The sequence below is a fragment of the Tachyglossus aculeatus genome, unplaced genomic scaffold (genome assembly GCF_015852505.1).
Source record: "Tachyglossus aculeatus isolate mTacAcu1 unplaced genomic scaffold, mTacAcu1.pri scaffold_218_arrow_ctg1, whole genome shotgun sequence".
In the NCBI taxonomy this organism is placed as follows: Eukaryota; Metazoa; Chordata; class Mammalia; order Monotremata; family Tachyglossidae; genus Tachyglossus; species Tachyglossus aculeatus.
Genome location: NW_024044934.1, coordinates 84,120 through 111,922, shown reverse-complemented (window position 1 = coordinate 111,922; position 27,803 = coordinate 84,120). Strand labels below are relative to the sequence as shown.

The 27,803-nt window shown below is 45.3% G+C and overlaps 2 protein-coding genes and 1 pseudogene across 2 annotated transcripts; all 3 read left to right on the top strand.

Moving 5' to 3' along the window:
* Positions 1–3,481: 3,481 nt before the first annotated feature.
* Positions 3,482–4,640, top strand: LOC119923689 (olfactory receptor 7G3-like). Its single transcript, XM_038742995.1, has 2 exons — positions 3,482–4,121; positions 4,531–4,640. The coding sequence occupies exons 1-2, from the start codon at positions 3,482–3,484 to the stop codon at positions 4,638–4,640; spliced, it is 750 nt and encodes a 249-aa protein (XP_038598923.1).
* Positions 4,641–11,173: 6,533 nt separating this feature from the next.
* LOC119923688 (olfactory receptor 7G3-like) lies at positions 11,174–19,055 on the top strand. The gene is made up of 5 exons (XM_038742994.1): positions 11,174–11,793; positions 14,112–14,214; positions 14,666–14,809; positions 16,040–16,154; positions 19,033–19,055. The coding sequence occupies exons 1-5, from the start codon at positions 11,174–11,176 to the stop codon at positions 19,053–19,055; spliced, it is 1,005 nt and encodes a 334-aa protein (XP_038598922.1).
* Positions 19,056–19,135: 80 nt separating this feature from the next.
* Positions 19,136–19,986, top strand: LOC119923687 (annotated as a pseudogene).
* The last annotated feature ends 7,817 nt before the right edge of the window (positions 19,987–27,803 follow it).

Here is a 27,803-nt window from a genome sequence, read left to right as displayed (position 1 = left end):
TTTGAAGGGAGGAAGAGTGGCGGATGTGCAGAGGAAGGGATATTAGAGAAGCAGCGTGGCTCAGTGGAAAGAGCCCGGGCTCTGGAGTCAGAGGTCATGGGTTCAAATCCCCGCTCTGCCCCTTAACAGCTGTGTGACTTTGGGCAAGTCACTTCACTTCTCTGGGCCTCAGTTACCTCATCTGGAAAATGGGGATGAAGATTGTGAGCACCCCGTGGGACAACCTGATCACCTTGTTAACCTCCCCAGCGCTTAGAACAGTGCTTTGCACATAGTAAGTGCTTAATAAATGCTATTATTATTATTGTTAAATTGGGGATTAAGACTGTGAGCCCCACGTGGGATAACCTGATCTCTCACACACACACATGTGCGTGCTTCTTACTCTTTCTACTTGGCTTCCCATTCCCAATCAAGGTGGTGGAGAGCCTTGTTTGGTCCTCTGTAGGACAGCACATACAGTTTGAAAGTTTTCCCAGGTGACTACCACCTGGATCAGAAGGCAACATTCAGAGAGACGTAGTAGGGTAAGAAGACGGTTTGAGCCTCTAATTTCCAGCACAAGGTCACAGTGCCCTCCAAGATAGGGCCCCGGGGGGTCAGGAAGCCAACCGTAGGGCCTGGGACACTGACTGTAAATCCAATGTGGTCAATGAGACTTTTTCAACTAGTTTCAGCTGCCCCTATGCTGAGGATTTGGAGCCCCTAAAAGCAGCAGGCACTTCCTCGCCAAGGTCCCTGGGCTCTCCCTGTCTGAGAGTTCTGGTTTGCATGGCTGTCTTTTCCCTGTTCCCTCCATGAAGTGTGCAGAGGAAGAATGAGATTGCAAACTCCAGGAGGGCAGGGATTGTGTCTACCAATCCTATGGTGCTGCATTCCCCCAAGTGCTTCGTAGTGTGCTGCTCTGCCCACAGTAAGCACTCAATAAATACAATTGATTTATTATTATTGTTCCTGAGCTTCTTGGGACCCAGTGCTAGTATTGCAGCCAAGTGTGAGTGATGTAGTCTTCCTGTTCTATTATTGTAATAATAATAATACTATTTGTTCAGTGCTATGTGCCGACCACGGGTATAGATACAAGAAAATCAGGTCAGACTCAGGCCCTGTTCCACCTGGGGCTCACAGTCTAAGCAGGAGGGAGAACAGGTATTGAATCCCTATTTTTCAGATGTAGAAACTGAGGCCCAGTGAAGTTAAATAACTTGCCCAAGATCAGCCAGCAGGCAACTGGCGGAGCAGGTACTAGAACCCAGGTCTGCTGACTCCAAGGCCTGTGCTCTTTCCATCAGGCGAAACTGTTTTTCCATTGCAGAACTCAGTTCTGTGAGCACAGAAGCAGCCTCACTCATATGCACAGATGCCCTACGTGCGGTCCCTTCAGGCTCGCTGTGCATCTGTACACCTGCATGGCTTAGAGGGAACATTGGCCATAACCCTGTATATTGGAGTTCTCATCCTGGAAGAAGCTCAGGGCTGCAACTTTCTGCAGGGACCAAGCTGTCCTCTGACAATCACTCACTGGGACAGAGGGTTCCGGACCCAATTTGCAAGATACCTCGGTCAATATCTGGCTCTTCTGGGGACTGGAGGAGAGGCACATACAAAGAGATGGATTAGAGAAGAGAATTTCCAGAGGGAAAAGAGCTTAGAGAGGGAAAAAAGTGTCAGAGAACAGGTCAGAGGAAATCTCAGGTGGGTTATAAGAATATGAAACTCTGTTCAAGAGAATTCCTGGGTCAGGCTAATGTTTCAGCCAGCACTGGATTCTGTCTCCAACAGTGAAAATAGGATGCTCAGAGGCACAGTTGCTTCCCTCCTGTCCCAGGCAGGTTCCAGGTCATCTCATCGCTATGATGCTCATTCTCTGGCTGCTCTTCTGCAAAGGATGGATATGGGAGTGGGAGAAGCAGATTTGAGGATTGGGCAGTTGGCAGAACCAGCAGAATGGGAGGCTGGAGTGAGTGTGTATGTTTTGTGCATTTGGTCTGAGAAAGAAGAGTACAAGTGACAAGGATGGTAGACTGAATAGTAGACAATGATGGGAAGGGTCAGTTATTTGGGAGTTATTGGGGGAATGTGGGAAGTTCATTTGGGCAGAGCTGTTGTTGATAATGGCAATAATAACAATAATAATGATGATGGTACTTGATAAGCACTTTCTATGTGCAAAGCACTGTTCTAAGCACTGAAGTAGATACAAGGTTAACAGGTTGTCCCACGTGGGGCTCACAGTCTTAATCCCCATTTTACAGATGAAGTAACTGAGGCACAGAGAAGTTGTCTTCCCCTTCTAGACTGTGAGCCCGCTGTTGGGTAGGGACTGTCTCTATATGTGCCCGCTGTTGGGTAGGGACTGTCTCTATATGTAGCCAACTTGTACTTCCCAAGTAATTAGTACACTGATCTGCACACAGTAAGCGCTCAATAAATACGATTGAAAGACTGAATGAATGACTGAAGTGACTTGTCCAAAGTCACACAGTTGACAAGTGGTGGAGCCAGGATTAGAACTCATGATCTCTGACTCCCAAGTCTGTGCTTTTTCCACAAAGCCACGCTGCTTCTCTACCAGGATGAATGGTATTTAGGGGATTGGACATCATCGAAAGAACAAGATGAATCACTCATGATTCTCAGTGACCGAGTTCTTATCCTGGATTTGGAGAAGGCCCAGGAGAGAACAGTGATAGGGAAGAAAGTCTGTGAGTAGAGTGTCTGAAGAAACTGGGATTTTTCAGTCGGGTGAGGAGAAGCCTGAGGGGCCACTGATGAGGGGCTCCAAGTCTCTGATGGGGTGTTCTATGGAGAATGGGGAGCAGCCAGACTGGGAGAGCCCAATGCTATGCCTGGGGGTAGGGCAGAATTGCATTTCCAAGTGCTTGGCACACAGTAAGCGCTCCATAAATGCTATTGAATGAACCCACTTCACCCTGTGCTGGCACACACACAGGCCCAGGAAGGGCAGACCCAGGACCCCAGGAAGGCTGGAGAGTGGGAGTGGGAGAATTTCAGGTGAACAAGATGTCCAGCCAGACCCCAGGCCTCCTAACCACCTTTCCAATAGAGCTGGGGTGGTCTGAAGTCGAGTGATGGGGCCTCTCCACTGCTTTCTCTGCCCATGTTAACCTCCCCCACACCACACACACACATTAAACTACATAGAATCTAGATTGAGGCAGAACCAGAATGTGATTGATCTGTCATCTCATTCTCCTGCCATGTCTCTCCCAGCAGATTTTCTGGCCCCATGGCGAAGGGGAACCAAACCAGCGTCTCGGAATTCCTCCTCCTGGGACTGTTTGACTGGGTGGAGCAGCGGCAGCTCTTCTTCGGGCTGTTCCTCTGGATGTACCTGCTTGGGGTCCTGGGGAACCTGCTCATCGTCCCGGCCGTCGGCTCCTACCCGCACCTGCACACCCCCATGTACTTCTTCCTCATAAACCTCTCCCTGGCTGATGCCTGTCTATTATCTAACACAATGCCCAAGATGTTGGCCAACCTCCTGACCCAAGATAAATCCGTATCGTATGCTGGCTGCCTGGCCCAAATGTTTTTTTTCCTTCTCTTTGTAGGTCTAGACCATTTCCTCCTCGTCGGGATGGCTTGTGATCGCTATGTGGCTATATGCCACCCCCTCCACTACACCACCATCATGAACCCACGCCTCTGTGCGCTCATCGTTGCTGGGTCCAGGAGTGTCAGGAGCCTTGATGCCCTGGTTCACACATTATTGGTGGTTCCGTTATCTTTCTGTACAGACAATGAAATCCTTCACTTTTTCTGTGAGTTTAATCGGGTCCTAAAGCTTTCCTGCACAGACACTTTGATCAATGATGTATTGCGGTATGTGCTAACCATTATGTTGGGTATTATTCCCTTTTTGGGTATCATTTTCTCTTACACCCGCATCATAACCACCATAATAAGAGTCCCATCTGCCAAAGGAAGATATAAAGCTTTCAACACCTGTTGCTCACATCTATCAGGGGTCTCCTTATTCTATGGCACTGGTTTAGGGGTCTACCTCAGCCCCGTATCTACCCAAGCATCACAGAAAGGCTCGATAGCCTCTGTGATGTACACGGTGGTCACCCCAATGCTGAACCCCTTCATCTACAGCCTGAGGAACAGAGACATGAAAGAGGCTCTGAGAAATGTGTTCAGAGGGAAAACTGTCTTCATGCAAAGACTGTGATTCATTCTGCTGCGTCCTGGAAGGAAGCAGGATCTGATGAAACAAGCTTTTGAGTCACGAATCCTCTTTGAGTGAGACCGATCACCATTTTTGAGAACAGAATGCATTTGTCAAAATCCATTCTTGTTAGGGTCAAGTGCACTGGCTGTCCCCAGTCACCATCATTATCATCTGCTTGGTGGTGGATGGAGTCTCCTATTGAGTCCTAGGTTCTGAGACTTCAGGACTTTAAACCTGTGTAGAGGAGTTAATTTTAGTGCTAGCAGTTTGTGCCGTGCCACTTGCACACTCTTGTTGCTTGTGCTCAAAAAGGTTTTTTTGGAAATGAGCAGGTTCGATTTACGGCCAAAGTGACAAGGACACAGTGCCTATGCTAAGTTGTAATGTCCTAGCTTCGCAGGTGGTTGCCTTGCACTGCTCACTGATCACGATAACCAACTAATTTCAGGATACCTTCTGGATCTGTCTACCTTGCAGATCACCCTTGGTTGTTTTTTTAGGTCAGATAGATCCTTAGTGATGGCATAATCCCAGGAGGCAGAACCGGCACCAGAACCCATGTCTCTGGATTCCCAGAGCAGACCCACAGAGAGACACATGATCAGGCCCTCACACAAAAATAAAAGGTGGGTTTCTATTCTCTGTCTTTCACTATTGGAGGAGCCTATTCACTTGATGATGACACTGGGTGGAGCTCAGCCTATTCCAGCGAAGAGCTGGCTCCAAGGGGTGTTTAGAAGGCCAGGGAAAAATGGAATCAAACCAATCAAAGGCAGCTCTCTCTTTGCCTTCTTGCTCCAAACTGAAAAGTGTCATGGGTTGAGATCACAGAAGAAGTTATGCACAACACTCTCCACAAGGAGAAAAATAAATCAGTGGATGTTGCTAGTATTGGGGTTATCCATCTTATCGGAAAAGGTGAATCTGTGTCTAAACCTGTATTTTGTTAAGTGCTCCCTTGTCTTTCCTCACTCCACTCAATACTCTGCTCGGTTGCCTGGGACATAGTTCTAAAAAAAAACTGTTCAATTTATATTTCTCCATTCCTCAAGAACCTCCAGTAGTTGTCCATCCACCTCCATATCAAATGGAAGCTCCTTTCCATTAGCTTTAAAGCACTGTTACCTTATTCCCTCCTCTCTTACCTTGTTGATTTCCTACTACAACCCAGCACGTTCACTTTGCTCGTCCAACACCAACCTACTCACCGTACTTCGATCTTGTCTATCTCACCACTGACCCATTGCCCACATCCTGCCTCTGGCCTGGAATTCGCTCCCTCTTCATATCCAAGAAACAATCACTCTCCTCCCCACCTTAAAAGCCTTATTAAAATCACATCTCCTCCAAGAAGCTTTCCTTGACTAAGCCATTTCCCATGCTCCCTTTCCCTTCTGTGTTGCCTATGCCTTTGGATTTGTACACTTTCATTAGTCATTCAGTTGCATTTCTTGAGCATTTATGGTGTGCAGAGCACTGTACTTAGCACTTGGGAAGTACAAATCGGCAACATATAGAGATGGTCCCTACCCAACAACGGGCTCACAGTAAACACTTGATATTCACCTCACCCTCTTCCCCATAGTACTTATGGACACATCTATAATTTATGTTAATATCTGTCACCCCCTCTAGAACATAAGCTCGTTGTAGGCAGGAAAAGTGTCTACCAACTCTGTCATATTGTACTCTCCCAAGCGCTTAATACAGTGTTCTGCACACAATAAAGACTTAATAAATATGATTGATTGATTGAAATGCTAATTACCTATAATCATGGTATCTGCTAAGCACTTACTATGTTCCAAGCACTGTACTAAGCCAGATACAGTCCCTGTCTCAAAAAGGGGGTGGCATTCTGATTATGTACTCCTTACACAATGAGAATAAAGATTGGGACTTGGGTACTTTTATATAGAGAGAAAATATGTTTTTGTCTCTTTTCTATAAAGAGGGGTATCTGTGAAATCTGTCTGGGCATGAGCCCATTACCTTGTTTTGGGGAGGTTATTGAAGCAATTGGCTCTCTTCCCTAACCCACTGCTGAACCCTGAGAGGGTAGGTGTTAACAACAACCCTCCCCCAGCCTTCTGGATGCTTCCCGTGCTTCTGCGGGTGCAGGGGGGAGGTTTCACAGAATGCCCACTTTTGGGGAGCACTAGCCAGAGGTATTGCCTAATGAGAGAATGAGAGGGTGAAGCAGTTTGAGTTCTCCTGTTAGCTGGGATGGTTTTGATGAGGGATGTAAAGTCCTGCGGTATATGAAGGTGAAACACCTCGGTTGCCCCTGGCTCATCAGCCCCATAGGGAGGAGAGCAGAAGTGGTACTGTGCCTCCACAGTGGCTACAACATGATGTGCCATCTGCATAATTTCCTGGTCCAAATCTGGAGCATATCTCCTCTGAAACCAATATGGAACATCACATAATCAATCAATCAATGATATTTATAGAGCAAAACACTGTACTAAGTGCTTGAAAGAGATCTGGTAGACATATTCGCCATCCACATGGAGTTTAGAGTCTAGAAGATGATAATATTCAGGATGTGCACAGCATCTTTCAAAGAGTTGAATGCGCTTTCTTCCATATTACCTCATTTTTTCTTCACCCCATCCTAATGGAGAGAGGGTGGAGAGGTTACTAGCCTAGATTAACAAAAGGGGAAATCGAGGCACAGAGAAACTTGGTGACTTACCCAAGGTCACACATTAGAAGAGCCAGGACTAGGGTCATATCTTCTCACTTTTTGCCTTGTAATCTTTCTACTCATAGAGGAACCTCTATTCTGGTTTCCTAGTCATTAGTAAAGCATCTTACATCGCTAGTTTGCCTAAATTCTGGCAAGTACTGGGAACACCTGGCTTTCTTGAGAACTTCGAGTCCCTGATGTTACTACCTAAAAGTTTAACCAGTCATGTCAGCTTGGAATATAGCTTGTCTGTCCCTTTATTTGTTACCAGTTGGGCTTGGTAGTCCAATTCTAGTTTAGTCTTTTCAACAAATTCTACATTGTCTTGATGGAAACTAGTTTTGGAATACAATTCTTTTCCTTGAGTTAATTCTTCCAATGCACCTGGCCTTAACATCATAAGAAAGCATTCATTCAGAAGCTGCTAAGTAGTGATGGCTTAGATGGTAGAGTATAAACTCCTTGTGGGCAGGGAATGTGCCTTGCGTTTCTGTTTTATTTTCCCAAGTGCTTAGAACAGCCCACAGTGCCCAGTGCTTAGTACAGTGTCTGACACATAGTAAGGACTTAATGATGGTATTTGTTAAGTGCTTACTGTGTGCCAAGCACTGTTCTAAGTGCTGGAGTAGACACAAGGTAATCAGGTTGTCCCACGTAGGGCTCACAATCTTAATCCCCATTTTACAGATGAGGCAACTGAAGCACAGAGAAGTCAAGTGATTGGTCCAAAGTCACCCAGTTGGTAAGCAGTGGAGCTGGGATTAGAACCCACAATCTTTTCTCAAGCCCGGGCTCTTGCCACTAAGCCACGCTGCTTCTTAATAAAGGCCCAAAAAACAGAAAAGAACCATAATTATGATGATAATGAAGTTGATGATGATCTAATTCATTCATTCATTCAATAGTATTTATTCATCGCTTACTGTGTGCAAAGCACTTTACTAAGCACTTGGGAGAGTACAATGTAACAATAAATGGACATATACCTTGTCCACAGTGAGCTTATGTCTCTTCTCTGATAAGAAGGTTATGGATTTATCAGTTGCCATTGACATCATCCTTATCATCATAATCATCATTGCTGTTTATTGTCTACTGTATGAAGTATACTGTATTAGGCACTTGACATCAAATCTCATTATCTCCAGAGCCCCACCTGCAATCAACAAACAGCGGTCTGATGGGTAGCCTGGATGAGGACCAGGAAAAGGCATCTGAATCCCTCCATTATAGCCCAGAGGAGCTGGGACAGAGATCAGGCACTTAGTGTTTGTTTGGTTTTTAATTCATCAGTCGTAGCTATCGAGTGCATACTATATGCAGAGCACTGTTTCTAACAAGGAGCTTGGGACTTGTGGAACGGTGTCCCAGGGGCCCAGAGACTCCTGCAAATAGTCTTGCCTCGAGCCCGCTCCCTCCCACACTACCTTGTGGGCGAGGAGACATGATTCCAGCTCGCAACAGCCTTGCTTAGGAACTCTGAGCAGGGCAATTCTTGCAGCCAAGAGGAGACAAATAAAAGACAGAAGCCCCTTCACTCAGAGTCAGAGGCCGGCATGGACATTCCAGGTAAGAGCTACCTCAGGAGAAGGACAGCCCCAGCAGTATCTTTGGCTCCCTGGGCAAGTCTCCTGTGGTGAATAATTTGGAAAATAGGAGGAGTTTTATATAATTGGTATTTGTGAAATATGGGGAAGCAAAGAAAAGCACTTGCTGAATGCAATAGAGGTAAAAGACATGGTCCTTACCATGAAAGAGTTTACAATCTACTGCGGAAGCCAGGCAGATACATTATTTACAATCAGTGGAGTAGGAGGAAGGATGACACAGATAAACCTGGAATAAGAAGGGGATGGCAAAATGGATAAGAGAATAAAATGAAAACAAAAATAAGATGAAGATCATACTATACAGTCAGTTGTGCTAAAACACATGTCTTCACTATATGTTTTGGATAGAACACAGTTTTTGAACAAATTAGGGAACACTCTTCCTAAAGGACACATCTCCTCTGGATACGATGAGATGCAATAAAGGAAGCGATGAACATAATGGAAGTACTATAATGTGAGTTTTCCTTCATGCGGGGTTCTTCAAGTACATAGTGCTAATGAAAGATAGTGAAAGCTCCGTGTGAGTTAATAAATGCTTAGGTGTTTAATGCTAAGATATCATGAGCTGGGATGGTGGGCCTTAATCAGGGACAACATCCTGGAGGAAGTGGGATTTCAGGAGAGCTATGAAGCTGGGGAGAGTTGAAGGGAGAATGAATTCTGGGCAAGGGAAAGAGAGTGAGGAATCAATCAGTTGGGGGAGAGGCAAGAGAGAGGCACAGATTTGGAAAGGCTGTGGGAGACTTTCTCTTGAAAGCTGGTAAGAAGGAGAGGGTGGAAGGAGAGATAGAAGAGCATCATGGAGGTTGAAGGTGGGTCTTGGGCAAGTTAGGTCTGATGCTTTAGATTTCACCTCAAAGGAGATGACAAGGTCATTGGAGATTAGGGAAGGAGGAAGTGAAATTAGAGTTTTTGGAGAGGACAAATGACTCTTTTCTGGGACAGTTAGTCCTAGTGCAGGAGATAGAAGAATCACTCTGCCATAGTGATCATGAATTGTGAACATTTGACATTCTTTCTTGGAAAGAAATCCACAAACTAACAATCGTGGTCTATTGAATTTCTAAAAATTTTTTTACAAAACATAGACCTTAGTGAGGAAAAAGCTGACAGGGGGAGTTAAAAAAAAGAAAGGAGTGGCTTACTTGAAGCCAGGAAGGTGTGAAAAAGGACCCTTTTATAAGCCTAGGTAAGAACCAAAAAAAGCAGGTAACCAAACAAAATTCCTTCATGGCTAACTGGAATAATAAGAATAATAAATGATGGTATTTATTAAGCGCTTATTATGTGCCAGATTCTGTGAAATCTGTGAGCTGTTGCTGATAATGGCAATAATAACAATAATAATGATGATGGTACTTGATAAGCACTTACTATGTGCAAAACATACAAGGTTATCAGGTTGTCCCACGTGGGGCTCACAGTCTTAATCCCCATTTTACAGATGAAGTAACTGAGGCACAGAGAAGTTGTCTTCCCCTTCTAGACTGTGAGCCCGCTGTTGGGTAGGGACTGTCTCTATATGTGCCCGCTGTTGGGTAGGGACTGTCTCTATATGTAGCCAACTTGTACTTCCCAAGTAATTAGTACAGTGATCTGCACACAGTAAGCGCTCAATAAATACGATTGAAAGACTGAATGAATGACTGAAGTGACTTGTCCAAAGTCACACAGTTGACAAGTGGTGGAGCCAGGATTAGAACTCATGATCTCTGACTCCCAAGTCTGTGCTTTTTCCACAAAGCCACGCTGCTTCTCTACCAGGATGAATGGTATTTAGGGGATTGGACATCATCGAAAGAACAAGATGAATCACTCATGATTCTCAGTGACCGAGTTCTTATCCTGGATTTGGAGAAGGCCCAGGAGAGAACAGTGATAGGGAAGAAAGTCTGTGAGTAGAGTGTCTGAAGAAACTGGGATTTTTCAGTCGGGTGAGGAGAAGCCTGAGGGGCCACTGATGAGGGGCTCCAAGTCTCTGATGGGGTGTTCTATGGAGAATGGGGAGCAGCCAGACTGGGAGAGCCCAATGCTATGCCTGGGGGTAGGGCAGAATTGCATTTCCAAGTGCTTGGCACACAGTAAGCGCTCCATAAATGCTATTGAATGAACCCACTTCACCCTGTGCTGGCACACACACAGGCCCAGGAAGGGCAGACCCAGGACCCCAGGAAGGCTGGAGAGTGGGAGTGGGAGAATTTCAGGTGAACAAGATGTCCAGCCAGACCCCAGGCCTCCTAACCACCTTTCCAATAGAGCTGGGGTGGTCTGAAGTCGAGTGATGGGGCCTCTCCACTGCTTTCTCTGCCCATGTTAACCTCCCCCCCACCACACACACACATTAAACTACATAGAATCTAGATTGAGGCAGAACCAGAATGTGATTGATCTGTCATCTCATTCTCCTGCCATGTCTCTCCCAGCAGATTTTCTGGCCCCATGGCGAAGGGGAACCAAACCAGCGTCTCGGAATTCCTCCTCCTGGGACTGTTTGACTGGGTGGAGCAGCGGCAGCTCTTCTTCGGGCTGTTCCTCTGGATGTACCTGCTTGGGGTCCTGGGGAACCTGCTCATCGTCCCGGCCGTCGGCTCCTACCCGCACCTGCACACCCCCATGTACTTCTTCCTCATAAACCTCTCCCTGGCTGATGCCTGTCTATTATCTAACACAATGCCCAAGATGTTGGCCAACCTCCTGACCCAAGATAAATCCATATCGTATGCTGGCTGCCTGGCCCAAATGTTTTTTTTCCTTCTCTTTGTAGGTCTAGACCATTTCCTCCTCGTCGGGATGGCTTGTGATCGCTATGTGGCTATATGCCACCCCCTCCACTACACCACCATCATGAACCCACGCCTCTGTGCGCTCATCGTTGCTGGGTCCAGGAGTGTCAGGAGCCTTGATGCCCTGGTTCACACATTATTGGTGGTTCCGTTATCTTTCTGTACAGACAATGAAATCCTTCACTTTTTCTGTGAGTTTAATCGGGTCCTAAAGCTTTCCTGCACAGACACTTTGATCAATGATGTATTGCGGTATGTGCTAACCATTATGTTGGGTATTATTCCCTTTTTGGGTATCATTTTCTCTTACACCCGCATCATAACCACCATAATAAGAGTCCCATCTGCCAAAGGAAGATATAAAGCTTTCAACACCTGTTGCTCACATCTATCAGGGGTCTCCTTATTCTATGGCACTGGTTTAGGGGTCTACCTCAGCCCCGTATCTACCCAAGCATCACAGAAAGGCTCGATAGCCTCTGTGATGTACACGGTGGTCACCCCCATGCTGAACCCCTTCATCTACAGCCTGAGGAACAGAGACATGAAAGAGGCTCTGAGAAATGTGTTCAGAGGGAAAACTGTCTTCATGCAAAGACTGTGATTCATTCTGCTGCGTCCTGGAAGGAAGCAGGATCTGATGAAACAAGCTTTTGAGTCACGAATCCTCTTTGAGTGAGACCGATCACCATTTTTGAGAACAGAATGCATTTGTCAAAATCCATTCTTGTTAGGGTCAAGTGCACTGGCTGTCCCCAGTCACCATCATTATCATCTGCTTGGTGGTGGATGGAGTCTCCTATTGAGTCCTAGGTTCTGAGACTTCAGGACTTTAAACCTGTGTAGAGGAGTTAATTTTAGTGCTAGCAGTTTGTGCCGTGCCACTTGCACACTCTTGTTGCTTGTGCTCAAAAAGGTTTTTTTGGAAATGAGCAGGTTCGATTTACGGCCAAAGTGACAAGGACACAGTGCCTATGCTAAGTTGCAATGTCCTAGCTTCGCAGGTGGTTGCCTTGCACTGCTCACTGATCACGATAACCAACTAATTTCAGGATACCTTCTGGATCTGTCTACCTTGCAGATCACCCTCGGTTGTTTTTTTAGGTCAGATAGATCCTTAGTGATGGCATAACCCCAGGAGGCAGAACCGGCACCAGAACCCATGTCTCTGGATTCCCAGAGCAGACCCACAGAGAGACACATGATCAGGCCCTCACACAAAAATAAAAGGTGGGTTTCTATTCTCTGTCTTTCACTATTGGAGGAGCCTATTCACTTGATGATGACACTGGGTGGAGCTCAGCCTATTCCAGCGAAGAGCTGGCTCCAAGGGGTGTTTAGAAGGCCAGGGAAAAATGGAATCAAACCAATCAAAGGCAGCTCTCTCTTTTCCTTCTTGCTCCAAACTGAAAAGTGTCATGGGTTGAGATCACAGAAGAAGTTATGCACAACACTCTCCACAAGGAGAAAAATAAATCAGTGGATGTTGCTAGTATTGGGGTTATCCATCTTATCGGAAAAGGTGAATCTGTGTCTAAACCTGTATTTTGTTAAGTGCTCCCTTGTCTTTCCTCACTCCACTCAATACTCTGCTCGGTTGCCTGGGACATAGTTCTAAAAAAAAACTGTTCAATTTATATTTCTCCATTCCTCAAGAACCTCCAGTAGTTGTCCATCCACCTCCATATCAAATGGAAGCTCCTTTCCATTAGCTTTAAAGCACTGTTACCTTATTCCCTCCTCTCTTACCTTGTTGATTTCCTACTACAACCCAGCACGTTCACTTTGCTCGTCCAACACCAACCTACTCACCGTACTTCGATCTTGTCTATCTCACCACTGACCCATTGCCCACATCCTGCCTCTGGCCTGGAATTCGCTCCCTCTTCATATCCAAGAAACAATCACTCTCCTCCCCACCTTAAAAGCCTTATTAAAATCACATCTCCTCCAAGAAGCTTTCCTTGACTAAGCCATTTCCCATGCTCCCTTTCCCTTCTCTGTTGCCTATGCCTTTGGATTTGTACACTTTCATTAGTCATTCAGTTGCATTTCTTGAGCATTTACGGTGTGCAGAGCACTGTACTTAGCACTTGGGAAGTACAAATCGGCAACATATAGAGATGGTCCCTACCCAACAACGGGCTCACAGTAAACACTTGATATTCACCTCACCCTCTTCCCCATAGTACTTATGGACACATCTATAATTTATGTTAATATCTGTCACCCCCTCTAGAACATAAGCTCGTTGTAGGCAGGAAAAGTGTCTACCAACTCTGTCATATTGTACTCTCCCAAGCGCTTAATACAGTGTTCTGCACACAATAAAGACTTAATAAATATGATTGATTGATTGAAATGCTAATTACCTATAATCATGGTATCTGCTAAGCACTTACTATGTTCCAAGCACTGTACTAAGCCAGATACAGTCCCTGTCTCAAAAAGGGGGTGGCATTCTGATTATGTACTCCTTACACAATGAGAATAAAGATTGGGACTTGGGTACTTTTATATAGAGAGAAAATATGTTTTTGTCTCTTTTCTATAAAGAGGGGTATCTGTGAAATCTGTCTGGGCATGAGCCCATTACCTTGTTTTGGGGAGGTTATTGAAGCAATTGGCTCTCTTCCCTAACCCACTGCTGAACCCTGAGAGGGTAGGTGTTAACAACAACCCTCCCCCAGCCTTCTGGATGCTTCCCGTGCTTCTGCGGGTGCAGGGGGGAGGTTTCACAGAATGCCCACTTTTGGGGAGCACTAGCCAGAGGTATTGCCTAATGAGAGAATGAGAGGGTGAAGCAGTTTGAGTTCTCCTGTTAGCTGGGATGGTTTTGATGAGGGATGTAAAGTCCTGCGGTATATGAAGGTGAAACACCTCGGTTGCCCCTGGCTCATCAGCCCCATAGGGAGGAGAGCAGAAGTGGTACTGTGCCTCCACAGTGGCTACAACATGATGTGCCATCTGCATAATTTCCTGGTCCAAATCTGGAGCATATCTCCTCTGAAACCAATATGGAACATCACATAATCAATCAATCAATGATATTTATAGAGCAAAACACTGTACTAAGTGCTTGAAAGAGATCTGGTAGACATATTCGCCATCCACATGGAGTTTAGAGTCTAGAAGATGATAATATTCAGGATGTGCACAGCATCTTTCAAAGAGTTGAATGCGCTTTCTTCCATATTACCTCATTTTTTCTTCACCCCATCCTAATGGAGAGAGGGTGGAGAGGTTACTAGCCTAGATTAACAAAAGGGGAAATCGAGGCACAGAGAAACTTGGTGACTTACCCAAGGTCACACATTAGAAGAGCCAGGACTAGGGTCATATCTTCTCACTTTTTGCCTTGTAATCTTTCTACTCATAGAGGAACCTCTATTCTGGTTTCCTAGTCATTAGTAAAGCATCTTACATCGCTAGTTTGCCTAAATTCTGGCAAGTACTGGGAACACCTGGCTTTCTTGAGAACTTCGAGTCCCTGATGTTACTACCTAAAAGTTTAACCAGTCATGTCAGCTTGGAATATAGCTTGTCTGTCCCTTTATTTGTTACCAGTTGGGCTTGGTAGTCCAATTCTTGTTTAGTCTTTTCAACAAATTCTATGTTGTCTTGATGGAAACTAGTTATGCAATACAATTCCTTTCCCTGAGTAAGTTCTTCCAATGCACATGGCATTAACATAATTAGAAAGCATTCATTGAGAAGCTGCTATGTAGCGATGGCTTCAATGGTAGAGTATAAGCTCCTTGTGGGCAGGGAATGTGTCTTGCGTTTCTGTTTTATTTTCCCAAGTGCTTAGAACAACACACAGTGCCCAGTGCTTAGAACAATGTCTGACACATAGTAAGCACTTAATGATGATGGTATTTGTTAAGTGCTTACCGTGTGCCAAGGACTGTTCTAAGCGCTGGGGTAAATACAAGGTAATCAGGTTGTCCCACGTGGGGCTCACAGTCTTAATCCCTATTTTACAGATGAGGTAACTGAGGCACAGAGAAGTGAAGTGATTGGCCCAAAGTCACCCAGTTGGTAAGTGGTGGAGCTGGGATCAGAACCCACAACCTTTTCTCCGGAGCCCGGGCTCTTGCCACTAAGCCACGCTGCTTCTTAATAAAGACCCGAAAAACAAAAAACAAACCATAATTATGACGATCATGAAGATGATGATAATCTAATTCATTCATTCATTCAATAGTATTTCTTGATCGCTTACTGTGTGCAAACCACATTACTAAGCGCTTGGGAGAGTACAATACAACAATCAATGGACATATTCTCTGTCCACATGAGCTTATGTCTCTTCTTTGACAAGAAGGTTATGGAGATTATCGGTTGCCATTGATATCCTTATCATCGTAATCATCATTGCTATTTATTGTCTACTGTATGAAGTATACTGTATTAGGCACTTGACATCAAATCTCATTACATCCAGAGCCCCACCTGCAATCAACAAACAGAGGTCTGATGGGTAGCCTGGATAAGGACCAGGATAAGGCATCTGAATCCCTCCATTATAGCCCAGAGGAGCTGGGACAGAGATCAGGCACTTAGTGTTTGTTTGGTTTTTAATTCATCAATCATACCTATCGAGTGCTTACTATATGCAGAGCACTGTTTCTAACAAGGAGCTTGGGACTTGTCGAACGGTGTCCCAGGGGCCCAGAGACTCCTGCAAATAGTCTTGCCTCGAGCCCGCTCTCTCCCACACTACCTTGTGGGCGAGGAGACATGATTCCAGATTGCAACAGCCTTGCTTAGGAACTCTGAGCAGGGCAATTCTTGCAGCAAAGAGGAGACCAAAAAAAGACAGAAGCCCCTGTACTCAGAGCCAGAGGCCAGCACAGACATTCCAGGTAAGAGCTTCCTCAGGAGAAGGACAGCCCCAGCAGTATCTTTGGCTACCTGGGCAAGTCTCCTGCAGTGAATTACTTGGAAAATAGGAGGAGTTTGATATAATTGGCATTTCTGAAATATGGGGAAGTAAAAAAAAAGCAGTTGCTGAATGCAGTAGAGGTAAAAGACATGTTCCTTACCATAAAAGAGTTTACAATCTAATGTGGAAGCCAGGCAGATACATTGTTTACAGTCAGTGGAGTAGGATGAAGGATGATACAGATAAAACTGGAATAATAAGGGAATGGAAAAATGGATAAGAGAATAAAATGAAAACAAAAAAAAGGATGAAGATCATACTATACAGTCGGTTGTGCTAAAACACATGTCTTCACTATGTGTTCTGGATAGAACACAGTTTTTGGAAGAATTAGCGAACAGTCTTCCCAAAACACACATCTTCTCTGGATAAGATGAGATGCAGTACAGGAAGCGACGAACATAATGGAAGTACTATAATGTGAGTTTTCCTTCATGCGGGGTTCTTCAAATACATAATGCTGATGAAAGTTAGTGAAAGCTGCATGTGAGTTAATAAACGCTTAGGTGTATTCTAAGAAGATGTGAGTTGGGATGGTGGGCCTCAATCAGGGACAACATCCTGGAGGAAGAGGGATTTCAGGAGAGCTATGAAGCTGGGGAGAGTTGAAGGGAGAATGAATTCTGGGCAAGGGAAAGGGAGTGAGGAATCAATCAGTTGGGGGAGAGGCAAGAGAGTGGCACAGATTTGGAAAGGCTGTGGGAGACATTCTCTTGAAAGCTGGTAAGAAGGAGAGGGTGGAAGGAGAGATAGAAGAGCATCATGGAGGTTGAAGGTGGGTCTTGGGCAAGTTAGGTCTCATGCTTTCGATTTCACCAGCAAAGGAGATGACAAGGTCATCGGAGATTAGGGAAGGAGGAAGTGAAATTTAAGGTTTTGGATTGGGCAAATGACTCTTTTCTGGGACCATTAGTACTACAGCCAACATGGAAAAATTACACATTGAATTGTATTATGAATTGTGTGCTGGACCTAGTGCAGGAGATAGAAGAATCGCTCTGCCCTAGTGATCATGACTTGTGAACATTTGACATTCTTGCTGGGGAAGAAATCCACAAACTAGCAATCGTGGGCTATTGAATTTCTAAAAAAAAAATTACAAAACATTGACCTTAGTGAGGAAAAAGCTGACCTGGGGAGTTAAAACAAAAAGGAGTAACTTACTCGAAGCCAGGAAGGTATTCAAAAGCACCCTTTTATAAACCCAGGTAAGAACCAAAAAAAAGCAGGTAACAAAACAAAATTCCTTCATGGCTACCTGGAATAATAAGAATAATAAATGATGGTATTTATTAAGTGCTTATTATGTGCCATATTCTGTGAAATCTGTGAGCTGTTGTTCATAATGGCAATAATAACAATAATTATGATGATGGGACTTGATAAGCGCTTACTATGTGCAAAGCACTGTTCTAAGCACTGGGGTAGATACAAGGTTATCAGGTTGTCCCACGTGGGGCTCACAGTCTTAATCCCCATTTTACAGATGAAGTAACTGAGGCACAGAGAAGTTAAGTGACTTGCCATAATAACAATAATAATGATGATTCATTCATTCAGTCATATTTATTAAGCACTTACTGTGTGCAGGGCACTGTACTAAGCGCTTGGAATGTACAAGTTGGCAACACGTAGAGACGGTCCCTACCCAACAGTGGGCTCACAGTCTAGAAGGGGGAGACAGACAACAAAACAAAACATATTAACAAAATAAAATAAATAGAATATGTACAAGTAAAATAAATAGAGTAATAAATATGTTTGAACATATATACATATATAGAGGTGCTGTGGGGAGGGGAAGGAGGTAAGGCAGGGGGATGGGGAGGGGGAGGAGGGGGAGAGGAAGGAAGCACTTACTATGTGGAAAGCACTGTTCTGAGCACTGGGGTAGATACAAGGTTATCAGCTTGTCCCAAGTGAGGCTAACAGTCCTAATCCCCATTTTACAGATGAGGTAACTGAGGCACAGAGAAGTTAAGTGACTTGCCCAAAGTCACACATTTGACAAGTGGTGGAGCCAGGATTAGAACTCATGACCTCTGACTCCCAAGTCCGTGCTTTTTGCACAAAGCCACGCTACTTCCCTACCAGGATGAATGGTATTTAGGGGATTGGACATCATGATTGGAAATCACACATGATTCTCAGTGACCGAGTTCTTATCCTGGATTTGGAGAAGGCCCAGGAGAGTACAGTAATGGGGAAGAAAGTCTGGGAGTGGAGTGTCTGAAGAAAGTGGGATTTTTCAGTCGGGTGAGGAGAAACCTGAGGGGCCACTGATGACGGGCTCTGAATCTCTGATGGGGTGTTCCATGCAGAATGGGGAGCAGGAGACTGGGAGAGCCCAGTGCTATGCCTGGGGGTAGGGCGGAATTGCATTTCCAAGTACTTAGTACAGTGCTCTGCACACAGTAAGCACTCAATCAATGCTATCGAATGAATCTGCTGTACCCTGTGCTGGCACACACACAGGCCCAGGAAGGGCAGACCCAGGACCCCAGGAAGGCTGGAGAGTGGGAGTGGGAGAATTTCAGATGAACGAGATGTCCAGCCAGACCCCAGGCCTCCTGAGCACCTTTCCAATAGAGCTGGGCCGGTCTGAAGTGGAGTGATAGGGTCTCTCCACTGTTTACTCTGCCCATGTTAACCTCCCTCCCCCTCAACACAAACACACACACACACACACACACACACACACACACACACACACACATTAAACCGCATAGAATGTAGGTTTAGGCAGAACCAGGATGTGATTGATCTGTCATCTCATTCTCCTGCCATGTCTCTCTCAGCAGATTCTCTGGCCCCATGGTGAAGGGGAACCAAACCAGCGTCCCGATATTCCTCCTCCTGGGACTGTTTGACTGGGTGGAGCAGTGGCAGCTCTTCTTCGGGCTGTTCCTCTGGATGTACCTGCTTGGGGTCCTGGGGAACCTACTCATCATCCTGGCCGTAGGCTCCGACCCGCACCTGCACACCCCCATGTATTTCTTCCTCATCAATCTCTCCCTGGCCGATGCCTGTCTATTATCTACCATGATCCCCAAGATGTTGGCCATCCTCCAGACCCAAGATAAATCAATATCGTATGCTGGCTGCCTGGCCCAAATGTTTTTTTCCTTCTGTTTGCAGGTCTAGACCATTTCCTCCTCATTGGGATGGCTTGTGATCGCTACCTGGCTATATGCCACCCCCTCCACTACACCACCATCATGAACCCACAGCTCTGTGCCCTGATGGTTGGTGGGTCCTGGAGTGTCAGTAGCCTTGATGCCCTGGTTCACACATTATTGGTGGTTCCGCTATCTTTTTGTACAGACAATGAAATCCTTCACTTTTTCTGTGAGCCTAACAGGGTCCTAAAGCTTTCCTGCACAGATACTTTGATCAATGATGTATTGCTGTATGTGCTGACTGTTATATTGGGTATTATTCCCGTTGTGGGTATCATCTTCTCTTACACCCGCATCATAACCACCATACTGAGAGTCCCATCTGCCAAAGGAAGATATAAAGCCTTCAACACCTGTTGCTCACATCTATCAGGGGTCTCCTTATTCTATGGCACTAGTTTAGGGGTCTACCTCAGCCCCGTATCTACCCAAGCATCATGGAAGGGCTCGATAGCCTCTGTGATGTACACGGTGGTCACCCCCATGCTGAACCCCTTCATCTACAGCCTGAGGAACAAAGACATGAAAGAGGCTCTGAGAAATTTGTTCAGAGGGAAAACTGTCTTCATGTGAAGACTGTGATTCTGGAAGGAAGCAGTATCTGAGGGAACAAGCTTTTAGTCATGAATCCTCTTTGAGTGAGACTGATCACCATTTTTGAGAACGGAACACATTTGTCGAAATCCATTCTTGTTTGGGTCAAGTGCACTGGCCGTCCCCAGTCACCATCGTTATCATCTGCTTGGTGGTGGATGGAGTCTCCTATTGAGTTCTAGGTCCTGAGACTTCAGGACTTTAAACGTGTGTAGAGGAGTTAACTTTAGTGCTAGCGGTTTGTACCGTGCCACTCGCACACTCTTGTTGCTTGTGCTATAAAAGGTTTTTTAGGAAGTGAGCAGGTTTGATTTGTGGCCAAAGTGACTAAGACACAGTGTCTATGCTATGTTGTAATGTCGTAGCTTCGCAGGTAGTTGCCTTGCACTGCTCATTGATCACGATAACCAACTAATTTCAGGATACCTGCTGGATCTGTCTACCTAGCAGATCAACCTCGGTTGTTTTTTTAGGTCAGAAAGATCCTTAGTGATGGCATAATCTCAGGTGGCAGAACCGGCACCAGAACCCATGTCTCCGGATTCCCAGTGCAGACTCATGGACAGACACATGATCAGGCCCTCACACAAAAATGAAAGGTGGGCTTCTATTCTCTGTCATTCACTCTTGGAGGAGCCTATTCACTTGATGATGCCACTGGCTGGAGCTCAGCCTATTCTGGCGAAGAACTGACTCTAAGGGGAGGTTAGAAGGCCAGCGAAAAATGGAAATGAGCCAAAGGCAGCTCTCTCTTTGCTTCCTTGCTCCAAACTGAAGAGTGTCATGGGTTCAAATCACAGAAGAAGTTATGCAAAAGGCTTTCCACAAGGAGAAAAAAAATAAGTGGATGTTGCTAGTATTGGGGTCACCCAGATTAAATTATCGGAAAAGGCTAATCTGTGCTTAAACAAGTATTTTGTTAAGTACTCCCTTGTCTTTCCTCACTCCACTCAATACTCTGCTTGGCTGCCTGGGACATATTTCTAAAAAAAAAACTGTTCAATTTGTATTTCTCCATTTCGCAAGAACCTCCAGTAGTTGTCCATCCACCTCCATATCAAATGGAAGCTCCTTTCCATTAGCTTTAAAGCACTAAATTGCCTTGTTCCCTCCTCTCTTACCTTGCTGATTTCCTACTACAACAACAGCACATTCACTTTGCTTGTCCAACACCAACCTACTCACCGTACTTCGATCTTGGCCATCTCACGACCGATCCATTGCCCGCATCCTGCATCTGGCCTGGAAATCGCTCCCTCTTCATGTCCAAGGAACAATCACTCTCCTCCCCACCTTCAAAGCCTTATTAAAATCACATCTCCTCCAAGAGGCCTTCCCTGACTAAGCCCTCATTTCCCCTGCTCCCTCTCCTTTCTGTGTTGCTTATGCCTTTGGATTTGTACACTTTCATTAGTCATTCAGTTGTATTGATCGATCAGTTACAGTATGCAGAGCACTGTACTAAGTGCTTGGGAAGTACAAATCGGCAACATATAGAGATAATCATAATAATGATAATGATGGTATTTGTTAAGCGCTTGCTATGTGCAAAGCACTTTTCTAAGCGCCGGGGGGATACAAGGCGATCAGGTTGTCCCACGTGGGGCTCACAATCTTAATCCCCATTTTACAAATGAGGGAACTGAAGCACAGAAAAGTTAAATGACTTGCCCAAAGTCACACAGCTGACAATTGGCAGAGCAGGGATTTGAACCCATGACCTCTGACTCCGAAGCCCGGGCTCTTTCCACTGAGCCATGCTGCTTCTCAGCGTCCCTACCCAGCAAAAGGCTCACAGTAAACATTTCATATTCCCTTCACCCTCTTCCCCATAGTACTTATGTACACATCTATAATTCATATTAATATCTGTCTCCCCCTCTAGACCAGAAGCTCCTTGTAGGCAGGAAAAGTGTCTACCAACTCCGGTATATTGTAGTCTCCCAAGTGCTTAATACAGTGTTCTGCACACAGTAAACATTCAAGAAATATGATTGATTGATTGAAATGTCAATTGCCTATAATAATGGTATTTGCTAAGCACTTACTATGTTACAAGTACTGTACTAAGCCAGATACAGTCCCTGTCTCGCAAAGGGGGTTGCATTCTGATTATGTACTCCCTGCTCAAAGAGAATAAAGACTGGGACTTGGGTACTTTTATATTTAGAGAAAATATGTTTTTGTCTCTTTTATAAAGAGGGGTATCTGTGAAATCTGTCAGGGCATGAGCCCATTACCTCGTTTTGGGGAGTTTACTGAAGCAATTTGCTCTCTTCCCTAACCCACTGCTGAACCCTGAGAGGGTACGTTAGCAACAACCCTCCCCCAGCCTTCTGGATGCTTCCCGTGCCTCTGGAGGTGCAGAGGGGAGGTTTCACAGAATACCCATTTTTGGGGAGCACTAGCCAGAGGTATTGCCTAATGAGAGAGTGAGAGGGTGAAGCAGTTTGAGTTCTCCTGTTAGCTGGGATGGTTTTGCTGAGGGAAGTAAAGTCCTGGGGTATATGATGGTGAAACACCTCAGTTGCCCCTGGCTCATCGGCCCCATAGGGAGCAGGGCAGAAGTGGTACTGTGCCTCCACAGTAGCTACAACATGATGTGCCATCTGCATAATTTTCTGGTACAAATCTGGAGCCAATCTCCTCTGAAACCACTGTGGAACATCACACAATCAAGCAATCAATGATATTTATAGAGCAGAGCACTGTACTAAGTACTTGAAAGAGATTGAAGAGACATACGTTCCCTGCCCATAACCAGTTTACAATCTACAGGATGGAGAGGAAGAGAAGGGGTGCCCACTACAGTCTAGTAGACTGTGGCACAACTCCAGCCCAGGCGCAGCCCATTCTGCGTCAGGATGACCTCTGCCCCGACCCATGGATCTGCTTTTCTGGTTCCCGTGGCAAGCCAGGGAGGTTATCGCACTGTGTGGTCAGGGGAGGGACAGCGCTGGAAGGCATGGCTTCCAGTGCAACCCCATCACGATGCAACCCGGAGGGGACGCAGGAAGGGGTGGGGTCAGGTGGCATGGGTGGTGCGGGCCAAGGGGTGGTATGTCCCAAGGTGACCCTGGGGTACTGGCCATCTCAAGGTCAAAAATCTCCAGTGGCTACCAGTCAACCTACGCATCAGGCAAAAACTCCTCACCCTGGGCTTCAAGGCTGTCCATCACCTCTCCCCCTCCTACCTCACCTCCCTTCTCTCCTTCTCCAGCCCAGCCCGCACCCTCCGCTCCTCTGCCGCTAACCTCCTCATTGGGCCTCATTCTCGCCTGTCCCGCCGTCGACCCCCGGCCCACGTCCTCCCACTGGCCTGGAATGCCCTCCCTCCACACATCTGCCAAGCTAGCCCTCTTCCTCCCTTTAAAGCCCTACTGAGAGCTCACCTCCTCCAGGAGGCCTTCCCAGACTGAGCCCCCCTTTTTCCTCTCCTCCTCCCTATCCCCCCGGCCCTACCTCCTTCCCCTCCCCACAGCACCTGTATATATATTTGTACAGATTTATTACTCTGTGTATTTTACTTGTACATATTTACTATTCTATTTATTTTGTTAATGATGTATATCTAGCCTTACTTCTATTTATTCTGATGACTTGACACCTGTCCACGTGTTTTGTTTTGTTGTCTGTCTCCCCCTTCTAGACTGTGAGCCCGTTGTTGGGTAGGGACTGTCTCTATATGTTGTTCACTTCTACTTCCCAAGCGCTTAGTACAGTGCTCTGCACACAGTAAGTGCTCAATAAATACGATTGAAGGAATGAATGAATTTGGTAGACATCATCCCCATCCACATGGAGTTTAGAGTCTAGAAGATGACAGCATTCAGGATGTGCACAGCACCTTTCGAAGAGTTGAATGGGCTTTCTTCCATATTACCTCATTTTATCTTCACCTCATCCCCATGGAGATAGGGTGGAGAGGTTACTAGCCTGGTTTAACAAAAGGGGAAATTGAGGCACAGAGAGACTTGGTGACTTACCCAAGGTCACATATTTAAACATTAGAAGAGCCAGGACTAGGGTTATATCGTCTCACTTTTAGCCTTGTAATCTTTCTACTCATAGAGGAACCTCTATTCTTGTTTCCCAGTCATTAGTTAAGCATCTTACATTGCTAGTTTGCCTAAATTCTGGCAAGTACTGGAAACATCTGGCTGTCTTGAGAACTTCAAGTCCCTGATGTTACTACCTAAAAGTATAGCCAGTCATGTCAGCTTGGAAGATAACTTGTATGACCCTTTATTTGTTACCAGTTGCGCTTGGTAGTCCAATTCTAGTTTAGTCTTTTCAACAAATTCTACATTGTCTTGATGGAAACTAGTTTTGGAATACAATTCTTTTCCTTGAGTTAATTCTTCCAATGCACCTGGCCTTAACATCATAAGAAAGCATTCATTCAGAAGCTGCTATGTAGTGATGGCTTAGATGGTAGAGTATAAACGCCTTGTGGGCAGGGAATGTGTCGCGTTTCTGTTACATTTTCCCAAGTGCTTAGAACAGCGCACAGTGCCCAGTGCTTAGTACAGTGTCTGACACATGGTAAGCACTTAATGATGATAGTATTTGTTAAGTGCTTACTGTGTGCCAAGCACTGTTCTAAGTGCTGGAGTAGATACAAGGTAATCAGGTTGTCCCACATGGGGCTCACAGTCTTAATCCCCATTTTACAGATGAGGTAACTGAGGCACAGAGAAGTGAAGTGATTGGCCCAAAGTCACCCAGTTGGTAAGCGGTGGAGCTGGGATCAGAACCCACAACCTTTTCTCCAGAGCCCGGGCTCTTGCCACTAAGCCATGCTGCTTCTTAATAAAGACCCGAAAAACAAAAAGCAAACCATAATTATGACGATCATGAAGTTGATGATGATCTAACTCATTCATTCAATAGTATTTATTGATCGCTTACTGCGTGCAAAGCACTTTACTAAGCACTTTGGAAAGTACAATACAACAATAAATGGACATATTCCCTGTCCACAGTGAGCTTATATCTCTTCTCTGATAAGGTTATGGAGATTATCGGTTGCCATTGACATCATCCTTATCATCATGATCATCATTGCTATTTATTGTCTACTGTATGAAGTATACTGTATTAGGCACTTGACATCAAATCTCATTACATCCAGAGCCCCACCTGCAATCAACAAACAGCGGTCTGATGTGTAGCCTGGATGGGGACCGGGATAAGGCATCTGAATCCCTCCATTATAGCCCAGAGGAGCTGGGACAGAGATCAGGCACTTAGTGTTTGTTTGTTTTTAAATTCATCAATCATACCTATCGAGTGCTTACTATATGCAGAGCACTGTTTCTAACAAGGAGCTTGGGACTTGTGGAACGGTGTCCCAGGGGCCCAGAGACTCCTGCAAATAGTATTTCCTCGAGCCCTGTTCCTCCTGCAGTACCTTGTGGACAAGGAGACATGATTCCAGATTGCAACAGCCTTGCTTAGGAACTCTGAGCAGGGCAATTCTTGCAGCAAAGAGGAGATAAATAAAAGACAGAAGCCCCTGCATTCAGAGTCAGAAGCCGGCACGGACATTCCAGGTAAGTGCTACCTCAGGAGAAGGACAGCCCCAGCAGTATCTTTGGCTCCCTGGGCAAGTCTCCTGTGGTGAATTATTTGGAAAATACGAGGAGTTTGATATAATTGGTATTTGTGAAATATGGGGAAGCAAAGAAAAGCAGTTGCTGAATGCAATAGAGGTAAAAGACATGGTCCTTACCATGAAAGAGTTTGCAATCTACTGTGGAAGCCAGGCAGATACATTATTTACAATCAGTGAAGTAGGAGGAAGGATGACACAGATAAAACTGGAATAAGAAGGGGATGGAAAAATGGATGAGAATAAAATGAAAACAAAAATAAGATGAAGATCATACTATACAGTCAGTTGTGCTAAAACACGTCTTCACTATATGTTTTGGATAGACCACAATTTTGAAAGAATTAGGGAACAGTCTTCCCAAAAGACACATCTCCTCTGGATACGATGAGATGCAGTAAAGGAAGCGATGAACATAATGGAAGTACTATAATGTGAGTTTTTCTTCATGCGGGGTTCTTTAAGTACATAGTGCTAATGAAAGTTAGTGAAAGCTCCGTGTGAGTTAATAAACGCTTAGGTTTATGCTAAGATGACATGAGCTGGGATGGTGGGTCTCAATCAGGGACAACATCCTGGAGGAAGTGGGATTTCAGGAGAGCTATGAAGCTGGGGAGAGTTGAAGGGAGAATGAATTCTGGGCAAGGGAAAGGGAGTGAGGAATCAATCAGTTGGGGGAGAGGCAAGAGAGAGGCACAGATTTGGAAAGGCTGTGGGAGACTTTCTCTTGAAAGCTGGTAAGAAGGAGAGGGTGGAAGGAGAGATAGAAGAGCATCATGGAGGTTGAACGTGGGTCTTGGGTAAGTTAGGTCTGATGCTTTCGATTTCACCACAAAGGAGATGACAAGGTCATCGGAGATTAGGGAAGGAGGAAGTGAAATTAGAGTTTTTGGAGAGGACAAATGACTCTTTTCTGGGACAGTTAGTCCCAGTGCAGGAGATAGAAGAATCACTCTGCCATAGTGATCATGACTTGTGAACATTTGACATTCTTTCTTGGAAAGAAATCCACAAACTAACAATCGTGGTCTATTGAATTTCTAAAAAAATTTTTACAAAACATAGACCTTAGTGAGGAAAAAGCTGACGGGGGAATTAAAAAAAAGAAAGGAGTGACTTACTCGAAGCCAGGAAGGTATGAAAAAGCACCCTTTTATAAGCCCAGGTAAGAACCAAAAAAAGCAGGTAATCAAACAAAATTCCTTCATGGCTAACTGGAATAATAAGAATAATAAATGATGGTATTTATTAAGCGCTTATTATGTGCCAGATTCTGTGAAATCTGTGAGCTGTAGCTGATAATGGCAATAATAACAATAATAATGATGATGGTACTTGATAAGCACTTACTATGTGCAAAGCACTGTTCTAAGCACTGGGGTAGATACAATCAATCAATCAATAAATCAATCAATCGTATTTATTGAGCACTTACTGTGTGCAGCGCACTGTACTAAGCGCTTGGGAAGTACAAGTTGGCAACATATACAGTCCCTACCCAACAGTGGGCTCACAGTCTAAAAGGGGGAGACAGAGAACAAAACCAAACATACTAACAAAATAAAATAAATAGAATAGATATGTACAAGTAAAATAAATAAATAAATAGAGTAATAAATATGTACGAACATATATACATATATACAGGTGCTGTGGGGAAGGGAAGGAGGTAAGCTAGGTGGATGGAGTGGGGGACGAGGGGGAGAGGAAGGAAGGGGCTCAGTCTAGGAAGGCCTCCTGGAGGAGGTGAGCTCTCAGTAGGGCCTTGAAGGGAGGAAGAGAGCTAGCTTGGCGGATGGGCAGAGGGAGGGCATTCCAGGCCCGGGGGATGACGTGGGCCGGGGGTCGATGGCGGGACAGGCGAGAACGAGGTAAGGTGAGGAGATTAGCGGCAGAGGAGCGGAGTGTGCGGGCTGGGCTGTAGAAGGAGAGAAAGGAGGTGAGGTAGTAGGGGGTGCGGTGATGGAAAGCCTTGAAGCCCAGGGTGAGGAGTTTCTGCCTGATGCGCAGATTGATTGGTAGCCATTGGAGATTTTTGAGGAGGGGAGTAACATACCCAAAGCGTTTCTGGACAAAGACAATCCGGGCAGCAGCATGAAGTATGGATTGAAGTGGGGAGAGACACGAGGATGGGAGATCAGAGAGAAGGCTGATGCAGTAGTCCAGGCGGGATAAGATGAGA